This window comes from Aotus nancymaae, unplaced genomic scaffold, assembly GCF_030222135.1.
Source record: "Aotus nancymaae isolate 86718 unplaced genomic scaffold, 86718_ANA_hifiasm-v0.15.2.pri h1tg000002l, whole genome shotgun sequence".
Classification (NCBI taxonomy): domain Eukaryota; kingdom Metazoa; phylum Chordata; class Mammalia; order Primates; family Aotidae; genus Aotus; species Aotus nancymaae.
This window is the reverse complement of record NW_026988413.1, coordinates 34,523,257-34,540,072: the sequence shown is the minus strand read 5'-3', so window position 1 is coordinate 34,540,072 and position 16,816 is coordinate 34,523,257. Positions and strand designations below refer to the sequence as shown.

Below are 16,816 nucleotides of genomic sequence, written 5' to 3'. Positions count from 1 at the left end.
AGGGTATTTCCTTATTTCATTCGTTCTGCTCTCAAAGATTTCCTCTTGATCACCTGAATATGCATGTTTTTGTATAAAATCAGAAAGCAAAGACGATGTTAGTCTCACTTACTTGCAGGCCAATTAATAAAATAAATTACCAAAATACCTGACTGTCAATAAAAGGTAGCAATCTACTTGTAAAAGGAGGTTGGCGGTCCAGGATAATATCAAGGGGTTTGAAGGACATTTACTAGAACTAATGACTTAAACATGAGATAAATTATTTCTGTTTCTTTATCTAATTTTAAAAGCTTTTTTTAAGCAAGATCGTTCTGTAAGTGTGAAGGCAGAATTACACCTTTGTCTAGTGTTTCTTAAGCTTGACCGACTAATTCAATTTTAGTATTCAGATCCACTCATCTAAGAGAGAGAAAACAGATGGATTCCAATTTTTTTTATCAGCAAATTCTTGTTAACTGAAGCTTTAAAATATTAGATGGGCTAAATGCTGAACATCTGTTGATATAAATAACTGTTTCTAGTGAAATGTGTTTGATGTTTCCTTGTCAGAGAAATCACTTGTAAAATTGCATACTGTGAACTAGTAATGTGTTCAGTCTAAGAAAGTCTTTCCAGGAAAAGAAAAAAAAATCAGAGCCAGTTGAAATAATTTGGCCTCCTTCACAATTAATTGACAGATCCAATTACTTTGTTTACATAGCATATTTTCAAGTTAGAATTCTTGAAATTTTACAGATTAGAAGTCCCAAAGGCTTTTGACATTATTCTTAATGAATATTCTGCATATAAATGTTTTCTATTATTTATAGAGAGAATGAAAAAATGTTTTCAAATGTACACATCTGACTGTTTGACTGTAAGACATTAAATTTTACAGTTTTATAAAATTGAACTTGTACTATCTATTATGCTTGGTCCACAGTAAAATTGAAACTATATTTTTTCCCAGAATTTACATGCAACATCCAAGCATGTGAAAGAAAGTTGTTCATCATAAGATGCATTCTACTGATAAGGAGTGAGGTTTTGGTGGTATTTATAAATTAACATTGAAAATAAATGATTTTATCTTTAGGGTATACATGGAAAAGAGATTGCTGAACAAATTAGATTTCTGAAATACAGATACAGGTTTTGATTGATAATAAATATAGAGAAAATTGGTAATTATTGCTTAACAATTGAATGCTGAGATTTAGTTGGAATTATACAAATAATTGAACTTTGAAGTTGTTTCAGAAGCTACTTTATATATGACAGGTACGTTTATTTCTGTTAAATTATCCTTTGTAACACAATTGCTTTATTCACTTAGATGATGTTGGAGCAATTCCAATAAAGCACTTTCCAAAGCATGTTGCAGACTTACATGCAAGTAGTGGGTTTACTGAAGAATTTGAGGTATGATTTTAATATGTCTATTTTAAATAATATAGAAAATCGTGAAATATAAAAGATTCAGCAGTAGGCTATTTCTTGACCTAAAGACAGTGAAACTATTTTCACTTCTAGTAAAAATATTAGTTCTGTAATTACATGTGTGTTTAGGAGATGTGTCATCGTTACCATATAATTTAGAAACTTGGTTTTCTATTTTAAAAGGCAAGTTGTACTGGTGGAAAAATAAAAAACATTGTTCATTTTCTTCTATAAAGTACAAATCTTGAGTATTCTTTCTTAAAATCTGAATTAATAAGTGATCCTTTTTAATTTTCTAAATTATATAAATTATACTAAACTACTAAATTTCATTATTTTCAGCCAAAGTACATACCAATTCTTAACTGTGACTTGTACACCAGTGTTAATGCAAAAGCTTAGATAACCCTTTCATTTGACAAGTAAAAACGTATCTTCTTTTCAGAAAAATATGCATTTCTTTAAAAAAAATGTAACTTCAAAACCAGTAAATGTTTTTCCAATGTTATTCTATTAAAATACTCTTAGATAGAAGGGCAGAGAAATTTACTGCAAATTTATCATGGCCCACTGAACTGTTAGCTAAGCAGATTTTTCAAAATAGAGAGCCGCAAGGGGAGTGGGGGGGACAGCGGGGGGGTGGGGAATTGGGGAGGGATAGCATGGGGAGAAATGCCAGATATGGGTGAAGGGGAGGAAGGCAGCAAATCACACTGCCACGTATGCACCTAAGCAACAACCTTGCATGTTTTTCACATGTACCCCAAAACCTAAAATGCAATAAAAAAAAAAAAAAAAAAAAAAAAAAAAAAAAAAAAACAATAACAACCTTGGAAAAATAAAAGCTATCCTTTGTGAATACCTTCTGATATGTCATTGGACTATGGGCTTTCACATTCAACCTTCACCCATCTCTAGGAATCATTTATTATTATTTCTATTCATATTATTGATGAAATCAAACTCCATAGAAGTTAATTAATAACTAATAAATAGCAGAGTTGAATTCAAACCCAAGTCTGTGATTTAAAAACTCATGTCCTTTCCACTGTAGCTGTGAGCAGGCAAACAGTCTTCAGCCTCCCCTCTGGCTATTCCCCACTAGAGAGCTTCATACTGAATTTTTGCTTCCTTCTCCCTCAACCCCAGTGGCTCTGTGGAGCTCCCTCTTTGAAGTACTTAGATTAGAGCTGTGAGGCGAATCACAAAATCCACTATCTCCTGATTTTCTTTCCCCACTGCACCCAGTAGTTGCTTCCCAGGGCTCACACCATCATGATCTATTTAGGGACACAAAATGTTATAGATTAGAAAGTTTTACGAAATCAAAGAAAGAGAAGTATGATACGTTTTTACTAATTTAAAATAATAGAAGCCAATTTATTTAATTCTAATAGAAATCTAAATCAGAGCTACATTGAATAAGAAGCAGTGTGAGGCAGTACTCAGTAAAGTGGACCAATGTTTAAAATATCAAATTGTTTTTTATTATTTTTATAGGCTAGAGGATATGCATGCTGTAGCATTAACCAATGTTAATTTCAATGTTAACTGATGGAAATTATCAGCTAACATCCAACAAAATAAGAAAAAATAGACATTTTATAATATAAGTCATTGGCAACATATGCAGATTCATGGTTTTCATAACTATAAAATCATTTTGAATATTAAGGAGTCCAAAATAATTAAATTAATAAAATAACCTCATGTTTTCACTTTAAAAGTTTTTTCTTAATTCCATCACTTTTAACTCCCTGCCTGATTCAAGAAGACTTTTCATTAACTGAATTAGCTTAATAACTAATAGTGTTAAACCTTTTAAGTGGTTCATACATCAAATTGCTTTTAATTGTTCAGAATGACTTGCTGCAAAAGAAGCCTTAAAAACTTATTTGGAGGGAGACTGGGCCATTTGCTGATGAATCAGATTGGTATTTGGGTTATCTACTTTCTCAGAAATTATAAGGCTTTTGTTTTATTATATAATACTAAATAATTATAAATTCTAAACTGATATATTTACATAGAAAATATTTCTGAAAAGCATATTAACTGATTTTTAATAAAAAAATTTGCAGAAATAAGTTTTCAATACTTACTGAAGTTTGAATTAAAAGAGGTCTACTAATTAAATATTTAGAAGGTAATTCTATCTAAATTTTGTTTCAAAATGATATAGTGTGTATGATTTTTAAAATTTTTAGGAAATGGTTAATGTTTTGAGTCTTAAATCTGTTACAAACCACCTAACAGGAAGCTGTTTACTCTTTAAAAAAATTACTCAATGAAAAATAAAAACAGAAAAGCTATCACTAATTCAGAGTTTCAAATAGTGCTATAATGGTCAAATAAAATAAGATTTGGATGTTAGCAAATCTGACTAATATGACAAAATGTACTATGGAATATGTGGTTCCTCTCATCTGCCTTTTTAAAATCATCAAATTATGACATCACTGTCTCTTTTTAAAAGTGTTATTTTTTTCCTTTTACATAAGTTTAAGGTTCCAAATTATTAGACATTTTGATTTGCATGCAACTGTTTGAAACATTCTGTTGTGTTAGTATTTGACAAATGTATTTATTGCATGATCATAGTTTTCCATTGTAAACCTAATATGAACGCTTTTTTTTCTCATTTGTCGTGTGCTGTGGAATTTGATTTCTTTACTTTTTTGGCATTCATTCCCTCATTAGACACTGAAAGAGTTTTACCAGGTAAGGCATTATTTCACTGCATTTTCTTTTAGCCAAGAAGTAGTTGTAACGTTTTAAAAATTTCATTTGATAGATTATTTTGTTTGTTTTGTCTTCCTTATTATATTTTAAGGCACGTTGTTTGAAAGAAAATGTGCTAAAGTGGTTTACATGTAATTTTTTATAGGAAGTGCAGAGCTGTACTGTTGACTTAGGTATTACAGCAGACAGCTCCAACCACCCAGACAACAAGCACAAGAATCGATACATAAATATCGTTGCCTGTAAGTATATCCTTAAATCAGCTCTGACTTCAATATCATTGCCATTTTGGTGACTCTTAAAAGTGTCCTGAAGTCATCTGAGAGCTGACCTCAGTGTGGCTCTTTTAGGGCCTTTTTATCAGGGAATAATAAGACTTGTGTTAGATAATATGTAGCATTATAATCACTCTGACTTAAATACCTTCTGCAATTAGTAACATCTGCTTCTTTTAAACAAAACAAACTTAGAATTTTAATCCAGTTCTTTCTTTAGGCTTCATGGACTATACATCTCCTTTTGTGTTTTTTGCCATTATTTATATAACTTGGTCGTTTTTTCACTTAGGATTTGCTTACTTTTATGTTAATTTTCCAACTGAATAAAATTTTCCTTAGACTTTTTCTCCTTTTCTTCTACCTTTGTCTGTTTCCTCCCTTTCTTGTCGTTCTTCCTGGGATCTTATAAAGAATTGGTTGGATTCCTTCTTTTAATTTTCTTTCCCTTTTTTTTTTTAGCCATTCTCTTTCCCTTTCCCCACAATTAGGAGCTTTTCTCATTAACACAATTTTACCTAATATTTTTCTATGAAATTACTGCCTTTCATCTATCTTCTTATAGCAGTTCTGGTTGTATCTGTTCCCTCTTATTTTGGTATATATTCCCCTCCATCTCCTAAAATTCATCTTCATGTTCCTTCTCCACTCCAAAAACAAAACAAACAAACAAACAAAACCTTCTACTTAATAACCTTTCTATATATGAGCTTGGTATTACCAATGAGGTTATTTAAATTCTGGTTTCATTCTAGTTCTGGAACCCAGTGGAGCTTCACTCTTCTCCCTTTTATTATCATGATCTCTTACATAGTTTGTATAGATGCCGATTTCTTGCCACAGAGCTTACACTAATTTTTGTTTTTTAGTAGAGGGCTTTATGTTTGTCTTCCTGAACTGCATCTATGCTGGCTACACATAAAACTCACTTGCCTCTTGAGATAAAATTATTAGACTTCCCTCTACAAGCTAAATAGAACATACCCATCAGGTAATTAAGGAGGGGGTAGAGATTAACATTTGATGAACATCTACTATGTGGCTGGCACCGTGAGTATGTTATTTTATTTAATCCCTGAAACAACCAGGCAAGATAGGAAATTGTCCTATTTTAGAGATAAAGAAAAACAATCCAGAAATTCTAAAAATATTAAAACCAAACTACAAAAATAGGTCAGCCTGACATTGAGACCCATCTGTCAATTGCCATGCATCTATTTGCACATACATTCCTGCATCAGTGTGAACTGTTAACATCACAGAAGTTATTCATATCCCAGAGTACCTCTTTTACTTGTTATGATTTGGTTGTATTCACTTCTTCATCCCTGAAAACAATGTTATTTCCTGTGAAACTACCATGTGTCCTTCAAGTAATACTTCATTTCTCGTATGTATCTTCTCCAAATAAATATAGTTTTTCTGTAGAACTGAATTTAATCTCAACCTCCTTTAATCATACTTCCAATTACCATATTTATACCTTATATCAATTACCACATTTTGCATCTGTCCGCTTTTAATTGGCAGTCCGATATCTACCTCCTCTGTGCTTGGGCAGTTGTTCTCCTGCCTCCGTTCAGAGCAGTTTCTCTTTGAGGCTCCTCCTCAAAGAGCTATTTGCTGTAACTATTCACAGAAACTTCCTAGGGAACCTTCGGCTTTCTTCTCTGTCTCCTCTTCCTTCATCAGCCTCCTGTTCATCCTTCCCTAGTTTTGTGAGCCCCCCCATCATTTTTTTCCATCTCTTTGAGAGGCTCTCCACTGTTCACAGCCCTTGTAACCAACCTTAAAATTCCATTTAAGAGACCAACTTCAGATATCAACCTCTATAGAAACTTGAATCTCAAACCAAAACAATTTCTGTTTTTCTATCCCTCCACTACATTGTACCTCTCACTTAACACTTGTGTTTATGCCCTAGTTTCACCTACTACCTTACAAATGTTCCTGAGGGTGGAGATTCTTTTTATATTTGTCTTTGTTATCTTTGTCATCTCTGTATTCCCAAAAAGCCTATTAAAGTAATTGCTTGCATTGATTTTAATTGTATGAGATAAATTATTATGCAAATATGAATGACCATTATGCTGAAAAGTAGTCTGTGCTACAATGAAATATATTCTTTTTTATTACAGATGATCATAGCAGGGTTAAGCTTGCACAGCTTGCTGAAAAAGATGGCAAACTAACTGATTACATCAATGCCAATTATGTTGATGTAAGCATGTTTTAATTGAACATTTTATAGAAATTATATTAGACTGAATTATTATACCATAATACCATACATACATACATATACCAGTGCTTAATGTCATGTTATCTGATAGATAATAAAAAAAGATAAATTAACACTAAATAATTTTTAAGAGATCCTATGACTAAAAAATTTCATAATGAATGACATTCAAGCTATTTTACTTGGTTTATCTCCTGAGTGAGGGAAGGAATTTATGCTGGGAGTGTACATTCGGGGTAGAATAAGTAGATTCAGATAGGTTTCTAACTCTTTAAATGTAAACAACAGGGCCAGTGCTTATTTTAAGTTTCCCAGGGTTCCTGGCACAATGGTATCCATCTAGCAGATGAACAAAAAATGTCCAAGGCAAACACGATTATTAAACCAGTTATCAACCTTTATAACTTTGAGTGTACCTCAGGATACACAGCTTTGTGAAAGTTATTGGCACTCTCCAGAGACTGTAGACTACTCACTAACTTATTGGTTTTTCACTGTGATCACCTAAATGTCAGTAGAACTTAGTTATTTTCCTGACATGCACCTCTCAGTCTAGCTGACTTCAGGTTCATACTGTGTGGAACACTGAATTCAAGTAAGTGAGTACATAAGTATAAAGTGGGTTTGTTACAGGCAACCATTTCATACTTCCTGCAGAGGAAATATGCATGTCAGAATGGATATGAGATTTGGAGTTAGAACTGATTTTTGAATCACTTCTCTGCCACTAGCTAGCTGTGGGACTTTGGAAAATCATTTAACTCTTCTCAGCTTTAGCTTCCTCATCTCCACATCAGGGTTGATGCTTCCATTTTGCATAGGTGAAAGATTAAGGTTCACATGCTATATTAGTCTGTTCTCACACTGCTATGAAGGAATACCCAAGACTAGGTAATTCATAAAGAAAAGAGATTTAATTGACTCACAGCTCCACATGGCTCAGGAGGTCTCAGGAAACTTACAGTCATGGTGAAAGGCACCTTTTCACAGAGTGGCAGGAGAAAGAATGAGTGCCCAGTGAAGGGGAAAGTCCCTTATAAAACCATCAGATCTCGTGAGAACTCACTCACTATTATGAGAACAGCATGGGAGAAACTGCCCTCATGATTCAATTATTTCCACCTGGTCCCTCCCACAACACACAGGAATTATGGAAACTACAATTCAAGATGAGATTTGGGTGGGGAAATAGCCAATCCATATTGTGTTAATAAAACATCTGGTCCAAAATAAGACACACAGTGACAAATTGCTTATAATGATTAGCACTTCTCAGTACCTCAAAGGAGAGTTAAGGCGGCTTCACTCCAGATGCTTTTTTAGCTGTTGTCGACAGCTGAGCCCCATTGCCTATAATACATTTCAAAGCAGTGCTATTAAAGACCTGATTTTAAGCACAGTAAATAGATATGGATTAAATGCACTTGGAATAAAAATGCAGAGAATTATGGTTGTGTCCAAGCAAAGAGAGATATTTTGTTTTTGTTTTTGTTTTTACAAAAATGATAGAGATCCTTCTGCTTCCCAAGAGTAACTGCCTTGGTTAGTACTATCAAATTTCTCCAACTTTGCAAGTTTATTTTTTATGGTTTTATTTTATAGAAAAAGTATGCTGACTTTAAAAACTTAGGTGTTGTACAGTTAAAGGTGACATATAAATCAGTTAGTAAGAAACATTTGTCATCTATTTATTCAGGGCTACAACAGACCAAAAGCTTATATTGCTGCTCAAGGCCCACTGAAATCCACAGCTGAAGATTTCTGGAGAATGATATGGGAGCATAACGTGGAAGTTATTGTCATGATAACAAACCTCGTGGAGAAAGGAAGGGTATGTAGATAATCTGTTATGTCATCGCCAAAAAAGTAATTAGAGGTACTTTAAATTAGTTTTACCAGAGTCAACATTAGGAAAGAGCCAAAGTTTTGAAAGTTAGTTGGGATTCTTTTCTAGTAAATATGATAGCTAAAGGGAAACTGTTAACACTGTTAGTCAAAAAGTTTTATTATGAATCATGCTATCTGCCTTTTAAATGCATTCTTCATACTGTGAGAGTAGTAAATGGGACTCATTGAAAAGCAATGTAGAGTGAAATCGATTTTAATTCACAGGACATGGATTTTAGTCTTGGCTCTGTAACCTGAATCTCCTGACTTACTTATCTCATCTGAAAGGGGAAAATTTAGGCTACCTCATCTCAGTCCCTTTTAGCTCTGATTCTATTCCTAGGCTCCTCCACAACTAATTTCAATCACTTATAAAGAAAATGAAATATTTAGAAGAGTGAGGGAGTCCATTTCTGTCACTGTCTCAGGAAATGACTTTTACATGGAGCATTGGACATATGGAAGCAGCATCTACTTTTTGTTTTGCAGAGGAAATGTGATCAGTACTGGCCTGCCGATGGTAGTGAGGAGTACGGGAACTTTCTGGTCACTCAGAAGAGTGTGCAAGTGCTTGCCTATTATACTGTAAGGAATTTTACTCTAAGAAACACAAAAATAAAAAAGGTGAGTCAGCAAATGATGTACATAATCAAGTGAGCAATGCATTTGGTCATTTTTTTAAGGAAATGAGTGATAGAACCAAGAAAGGGTAAAAAATATATAACTAAAGGCATTAAAAACTCTTGTAATAGACCAGATATGTGACTCATGCCTGTAATCCCAGTACATTGGGAGGCCAAGGTGGGCAAATCACTTGAGATCAGGAGGTTAAGACTACCTTGGCCAACATGACGAAACCTCATCTTTGCTAAAATGCAAAAATTTGCTGAGTGTGATGGCATGCACTCTGGAGGCTGAGGCATGAGAATTGCTTGTACCTGGGAGGCAGGGATTTCAGTGAGCTGAGATTGTGCTACTGCGCTCCAGCCTGGGCAACAGAGTGAGACTCTGTCTCAAAAAAGAAAAAAAAAATGTGTATATATATATATATATTTTCTTATCACAGCTGCCGTCAGTCCTAAAGGTTTCTGTCTAGTCTCTAAGAGCCAGCTGTGGCTTTGGAGCCAGGTTGGTTTTGTTGCTGATGTTCACAGTGAATGTGATGCATGAACGGAAATTCCTACCTTGTATGGCAAATGCATAGGATGACCCTGACACAATCCCAACATTCAACTAAAGAGTGGAGAGTGAGACAAGAGAAGGAAAGAAAACACAAAGAATAATGTGTTACTCAGGTTCTTCAAAGAAACAGAACCAACAGAATAGAGAGATAGATTTATATTTTTAAGGGTTGACTCACACAATCATGGGGATTAACAAATCTTAAATCTGTAGGACAGGCTGGCAGCCTGAAAATTCTGGCAGGATCTTTACATTGCACTGTCAAGAATTCTTTCTTCTTCACGTAACTTATCAGACTTCATTCTTACAGACTTCAACTGATTGAATGGGGCTCACCCACATTATGGATGATGATTTGCTTTACTCAAAGTCTACTGACTTACGTGTTAATCACATCTAAAAAAAATATCTTTACAGCAACATCTTGTGTGACTAGTGTTGACCAAACAATGGACCCCATGGCATGGCCAAGTGGACACAAAATAAACCATCACAAATGGCAGTCTACTTTTTTGCCTTCATGATGGACCTGAACATCAAGCTATGACTCCTGGCTTGCTGTTTAAGAATGGTGTGTGTGGGTGTGTGTGTGTGTGTGTGTGTGTGTGTGTGAGTGTGTGTGTGTGTGTCTGTAATTAACTGTCTGAACTTTTCCAGGGATCCCAGAAAGGAAGACCCAGTGGGCGTGTGGTCACGCAGTATCACTACACACAGTGGCCTGACATGGGAGTACCAGAGTACTCCCTGCCAGTGCTGACCTTTGTGAGAAAAGCAGCCCATGCCAAGCGCCATGCGGTGGGGCCTGTTGTCGTCCACTGCAGGTGAGTCTCAGAGATGTGCCTCTAAACCCATAGAATTGCTTATACTTGCAAAAAGGAAATCAATGGAACAAAGCTGTTGCCAAAATGGGAATGATGTCTTGAAGTGAGGGTGATGAAATTATGTTAATTTTCATGAGTATTGATCACGAGGAAATGAACATGCCAGACTCAGAATTGGATTGCTGAATATTTCTAAGCACCATGTATTGTTTGATGCTGATTATTTTATTTGATTGTTCAATTGGATTTCAGCTTATTAACTATTTGAGGCAGGTGGAACAGTGTTTTTGTTGTTAAACAAATATCTACCTCAACATATAACACCATGGGATAAAAATGCTTGGGATACAACCCCTGTTCCTAGGAGTTAACAGTCCGTTTTAGAGTTATTATACCAGACTTGCATTACAGAAGCCAAAGCACACAGATTGTGAGAAATTTGGCAAAATATATTTGAGTTGTTTTAAACATTGGGACCAGAATCCCTTTTTTATTTTCTGGAGTTTTTCTAATACATTACATTGAACGTTTTGTCAATTCATTGTTGCCAAGATTTTTTAAATTCCAAGACTGGGTTGATAAATAGAAATAATGGTATTTTAATGAAAGAGGAAAAATATGTTAAACATCCTTATTTGATGTTTTAAATCAAAATAATAATAGCAGTTAATATGTATTGAGTGATGACTGTGTGCCAAGCCTTATGATCACAAAGATCAAATTTGTTTCTTTGTGAAGTATCATTATCAAAGCAGTGTGTTTTGACAGAAGCAAGTGTTTGCCTTTGATATATAGCTTATCTAACACATTCTAATTGCCATCTCCGGAGTTACATTTGAGAGACCCATCTTGAGTTTTTTTTAATCTGTTAGCCTGATGATAAACTGAGGAAAACAGGAAGATGCAAGAAAAATAGCGCTGAAGGTCAGGGATTGTTTCCCAGCAAACGGAGAAGGACCAGGCTATTGTGCAGAGCAGGTGCTAATTTTCCACTCTAGCACTTCCTACTTGTCGGAACATTTGAAAAGAATTCCTGTCTGTGAATTCTGTCCCTCCGGTAGAGGCTTTGAAGAAGTCGATAGATAATGGCCCTTTAGAAATAACCGAAGTCATGCTTTATTCCTCACAATCTCACTGAAATGATATTTTCAGCTAAAAGCTTTATCAAATTCTTTTTCCCATTAATGCAGAAACCTTACAAACATGTCTACTTGGAAACATAGACCTAGCGACCTTTTCTTTTCAGAATTTGGTGAAGCTGATGCTTCCATTTTTGTCAGATTAAATGTCTATTTGCCACACTCTGATACATAATATTTTCATTGTACAATACACAATGAATAATAAATATGGTTTTTGAACATTTTAAAATCTCCAACAGAAATAGGTTATTTTTCAATTAGACACATGACAAAAAATTGAAAGGGAACTTTTAAATTTCTCACTTAAAGCATTGTGCTTAACTACTAAACTGATTACAATATTGAACTGCTAAATTTATTGTGTGACTCACTTGCTTGAGGAAGGAAGTTATTTTTATCAACATGACAACCAGTAGTGATCTATGTTTCAAATTTATTTTATGCTTAACATTGAAATATTTCTTTATTTGTGTTCTCTTTAGTGCTGGAGTTGGAAGAACAGGCACATATATTGTGCTAGATAGTATGTTGCAGCAGATTCAACACGAAGGAACTGTCAACATATTTGGCTTCTTAAAACACATCCGTTCACAAAGGAATTATTTGGTACAAACTGAGGTATGATTTTAAAAAGATAACTTTATTCATCTAAGGTATGGAAATATCACTAAAACGTAGGTGTATTCATCTCCTAGGACTTTATAACAAAGTACTACAAACTAGGTGACTTAGAACAGCAAAAGTTTATTGTCTCACAGTTCTGGTGTCTGTAGGTCCATGCCCTTCCAGAAGCCTCTAAAGAAGATTCTTCCTTGCCTCTTCCAGCTCCTAGTAGCCTCATATGTTTCTTGGCTTGTGGCAGTACAACTCCAGTCTCAGTCTTCACTTGGCTGTCCCTTTCACTGAAATACCATTATTTCTATTTATCAACCCAGTCTTGGAAATTTAAAAAATCTTAGCAACAATGAATTGACAAAACGTTAAATGTAATCTATTAGAAAAAAACTCCAGAAAATAAAAAAGGGATTCTGGTTCCAATGTTTAAAACAACTCAAATATATTTTGACAGATTTCTCACAATCTCTGTCTGTGCCCAAATTTCCCTCCTCTTATAAGCATACCAGTCATCCTCCTCCTCCATTTGATCTCATCTTAACTAATTATACCTGTAACAAAGCTATTTATAAACAAGATCACACTCTGAGTTACCAGTGGGTTAGAGCTTCAATATATCTTTTTGGGGGGACACCATTCAACCCATAACACCAGTAACTGCAGCTATATCATGAACAAGCCAGATAAATTTTGTCTCTTTTGTGACCCCAAATAAGAAATGTCTTAAAATAACGCTGGTCATAGAGAAGATACAGCAAAAGTCTAATTAGAGTGGTCCACACACATCCTTGCTAGCAAAAATCTCAAGTTGTTCATACATATAGTGGATTTTTTTAAATATAAATTATGCTTAAATTATATCTATTTTAAGCCCATATAGTTTACCCATAAGTGTCACAGAACAATGTCAGCAAATCTGCATTTTATCTTCACTGTTTCTAAATAAAAATGAACTTAAATGGGAAACTATAAATGGCAGCTTCAAAGCAATCAAAAACATATGGCTGAGTGGGCTTCAAAACCAAACCAAACCGAACTTTCTTCCATCCATTATCCTCAGCAAACTTACACAGGAACAGACAGCCAAATACCACATGGTCTCATTTATAAGTGGGAGCTAAACGATGAGAACACATGGACACATGGAAGGGAACAAGATATACTGGAGCCTCTCAGAGGGTAGAGGATGAGAGGAGAGAGAGCATCAGGAAAAATAACTAATGGACTAATAAGTACTAAACTTAATATCTGGGTGATGAAATAATCTGTACAGCAAACCCCATGACACGAGTTTACCTATGTAGCAAACCTGCACGTGTACCCTGAATTTAAAATAAAAGTTAAAATATGATATTCTGGTCATATAAGACCAAGGAAAAGTCCCATATGTGAAGTATCAGATAACTGTTAACAACCGTATATAAAATTGAGTTAAATTATATATGATAAGCGATAAGAAGAGTTGGCATTCCCAGAAGGGGAGGCCCACCAGAAGTATAGAAATCAGGAAAGCCCTCCCACAAAGTGTAGCAGTGTCAAATTTGAAGGATAGGCAGAGAAGACATTGCTTTGCCTTACCAACTCTTCCTGCCTCCTACCCTATTGTGTATTCCCAGCAATACACAATAAATGAAGAGGTAAGGAATGAAAAGACATTCTTTCTCCCGTGGCCCACTTCCTTTCCTCTGTCTGGCTTCCTTCCAAGTCTAGTAAGCACTCTTTTGTGGGTCTCCCCGCATTCTGTAAAACTTTCCTCTTCTGTCAATGGAAAGTACTATGTAGCTAGATACATATGAGGAAAACTTGAAGCAATATTTCTTACTGTCATTGTTTTTCCAGGAGCAGTATGTCTTCATTCATGATACACTGGTTGAGGCCATACTTAGTAAAGAAACTGAGGTGCTGGACAGTCATATTCATGCCTATGTTAATGCACTCCTCATTCCTGGACCAACAGGCAAAACAAAGCTAGAGAAACAATTTCAGGTGAGTCCTCTTGGATGTCACTAGAGAACTGAATGTCCCTGCCTCTTCTCATTTGAGTTGACAAGGTCATCTTGAGTGGGCAGTGTTGGTACAATGGCTTTGTATTTGAGCCATCATTGTTCCTTACTGTGGGCCACAGTGCCACATGGTAAATTTCAAGGAGAAACATAATTCTGAGTAGCAAGAGGAAAAGTTCTCAGAAACCTTAAACTAAGTTTTATAAATGCAAACTTGGTTGAGAAAAGAGGGGCACAGAGCATAACAGAATGAAAAGAAAGAACTTATAAAACAGACTATGTAAGTGCTCTTTTTACTTTGAAAAATAAAAGCAGACCACTTAAACATGAGTGCTGTGGCTCAGACTGTTCCTGATACTCTTTGGAAAAATCTGTGTCTCACTTGAAACCTCTGGACCAGAGTAGTCCACACTGGAATAATAGCCTCTTCAACCCCAGTTTCTCCCCCTCACCCTGTCTCAAGGCCATAAGCCAGAGATGAGAGTGTGTTTTGTCCATATTGTACCTCCCACATTACCAGCTCTCTGACTTTCAGAAATCAGTAGGCAAAGAATTCAGAAAGCAGGTGTTACCAGACCTGCCAGCTGAGACCAAAGCATTTACAAAATCGTAGCTTTCCACAGGAAGGGGGGCTGTGTTCTTTGTTCTACATTGTTCCTGTGCTATTTGCTTACTTCTCAGAGTTCCTGAAGAAATAGGGCCAAATTTTGAAGAATGCGTATCTAGGAAGAATTTGGAAGACCTTAGAAAAACCCAAGAGAGTTAGCAAACCTTGAGATTTCACTTATTTTTCCTGCTTTGTCTCCCAGTCTTCAGCATAGAAGATGCTGGCCATCATGAATTCCTTGGGGCCTTTTGCCTTTTAAAAAACTGCCTTGTATGACTTTGGAGGTGTAAGAGAGAGACTGGGGTGAATACTGAGCTTAGAACCTATTGTCAGAAGTCATAAATGTTTTACTCAGTCAAGCTTATCTCAGTCACAAAAGAATGCCTCTTAGGGGGAAAAAAGTATGCAGTTGGGTTTCAGATAATAAAGAAATGTTAAAATGTAATTAAGTTGTTAAGGTATCTTTTCCCTAAATAAATTACACACACACACGATATTACCCATTTCAACAAAATTCTCATTTAAGTATGATTTGCCACTGTGTATTTGTATAAAAAAATAGATATGGCTTAAGCTAAATAATCCAGGATCAAAATGAAAATATGAGTTATAGGATCAGAATTCAATTGAAAAGAGAGATATTTTACTCTCTTTCCTGCTAACATCATAAATAGGTAAATGTATTTATGTCTATGTGTTTGTACCATCCCATTAAATAGATATCTATTCAAGTTTGTCCATAGAAAAATTTCCTTGAAATAAATTAAATATCTGTTTATTTAACAAGTACTTATCAGACACCTACCAAATGCCAGGTTTTTGTGTTACTGGGTGCACACATGAATTAGAAGATAAATAAATAAAGCACAGCCAGTTCCTAGTCTTAGGGTGCCTGCAGTCTAATGAAAGATACAGGTAAGAAAACACAAACAGGCCAGGTGTAGTGGCTCATGCCTGTAATTCCTCTGTTTTGGGAGACCATGGTCAAGAGTGAGACCAGCTTGGGCAACAGAGCAAGACCCTGTCTCTACAAAAAGTTAGCTGGGTAGGTAGCATAAGCCTGTAGTTTTTTTTTTTCTTTCTTTCTTTTTTTTTTTTTTTTTGAGACGGAGTCTTGCTCTGTCTCCCGGCTGGAGTGCAGTGGCACAATCTTGGCTCACTGCAACTTCCGCCTCCTGGGTTCAAGCGATTCTTCCACCTCAGCCTCCCGAGTAGCTGGGACTACAGGTGCGTGCCACCACACCCGGCTAATTTTTTTTTTTTTTTTTTTTGTATTTTTAGTAGAGATGGGGTTTCATCATGGTGAGGATGGTCTCGATCTCTTGACCTCGTGATCCGCCTGCCTCGGCCTCCCAAAGTGCTGGGATTACAGGCGTGAGCCACCGCACCCAGCCAACCCTGTAGTTTTATCTACTCAGGGGGCTGAGGTGAAAGAATTGCTTGAGCTCAGAAGTTCAAGATTACAGTGAGCTATGATTGTGCCACTGCACTCCAGTCTGGGAGATCGAGTGAAACCCTGTAACTAAAAAAAAAAAAAGAAAGAAAGAAAGAAACAGATAAATAAAATAGTGTGAAAAATGCCATTATAAAGGTAAAACAGGGTGCTGTAGGAGTACAGGTAAGGATGCAATTTACCAGGGAAGAGTTGTATAAGATATATTTAAGAGTTGAACACAGGATTCGGTGATTCATTGGCCATTGCAGAGAGGGAGGAGAGAAAAGATACAGGATAATTACTCAGATTCTGCTTGGGCACTGGGAAAGTAGTGATGTCATTCACTATGATTGAGAGTTCAGGAAGAGAAGGTGGTACTTGCTTGAGGGTTGTGGTTAGGGAGAAGGTGGTGAGATATATCTAAATCTACCTTATTTTTAGGT

At 35.6% G+C, this 16,816-nt stretch overlaps 1 protein-coding gene across 5 annotated transcripts in view; it reads left to right on the top strand.

Moving 5' to 3' along the window:
• Positions 1-16,816, top strand: part of PTPRZ1 (protein tyrosine phosphatase receptor type Z1) — a 193,111-nt gene that overhangs the window by 160,107 nt on the left and 16,188 nt on the right. For 3 of the 5 annotated variants that reach the window (XM_064373969.1, XM_064373965.1, XM_064373971.1), the window contains 9 exons: positions 1,319-1,404; positions 4,123-4,143; positions 4,310-4,406; positions 6,578-6,660; positions 8,378-8,512; positions 9,058-9,192; positions 10,408-10,571; positions 12,196-12,331; positions 14,168-14,314. In XM_064373969.1, the coding sequence (XP_064230039.1) occupies positions 1,319-1,404; positions 4,123-4,143; positions 4,310-4,406; positions 6,578-6,660; positions 8,378-8,512; positions 9,058-9,192; positions 10,408-10,571; positions 12,196-12,331; positions 14,168-14,314 (1,004 nt within the window). The remainder of the gene's footprint in view (positions 1-1,318; positions 1,405-4,122; positions 4,144-4,309; positions 4,407-6,577; positions 6,661-8,377; positions 8,513-9,057; positions 9,193-10,407; positions 10,572-12,195; positions 12,332-14,167; positions 14,315-16,816) is intronic. The other 2 variants (XM_064373967.1, XM_064373972.1) reach the window with 1 other exon arrangement.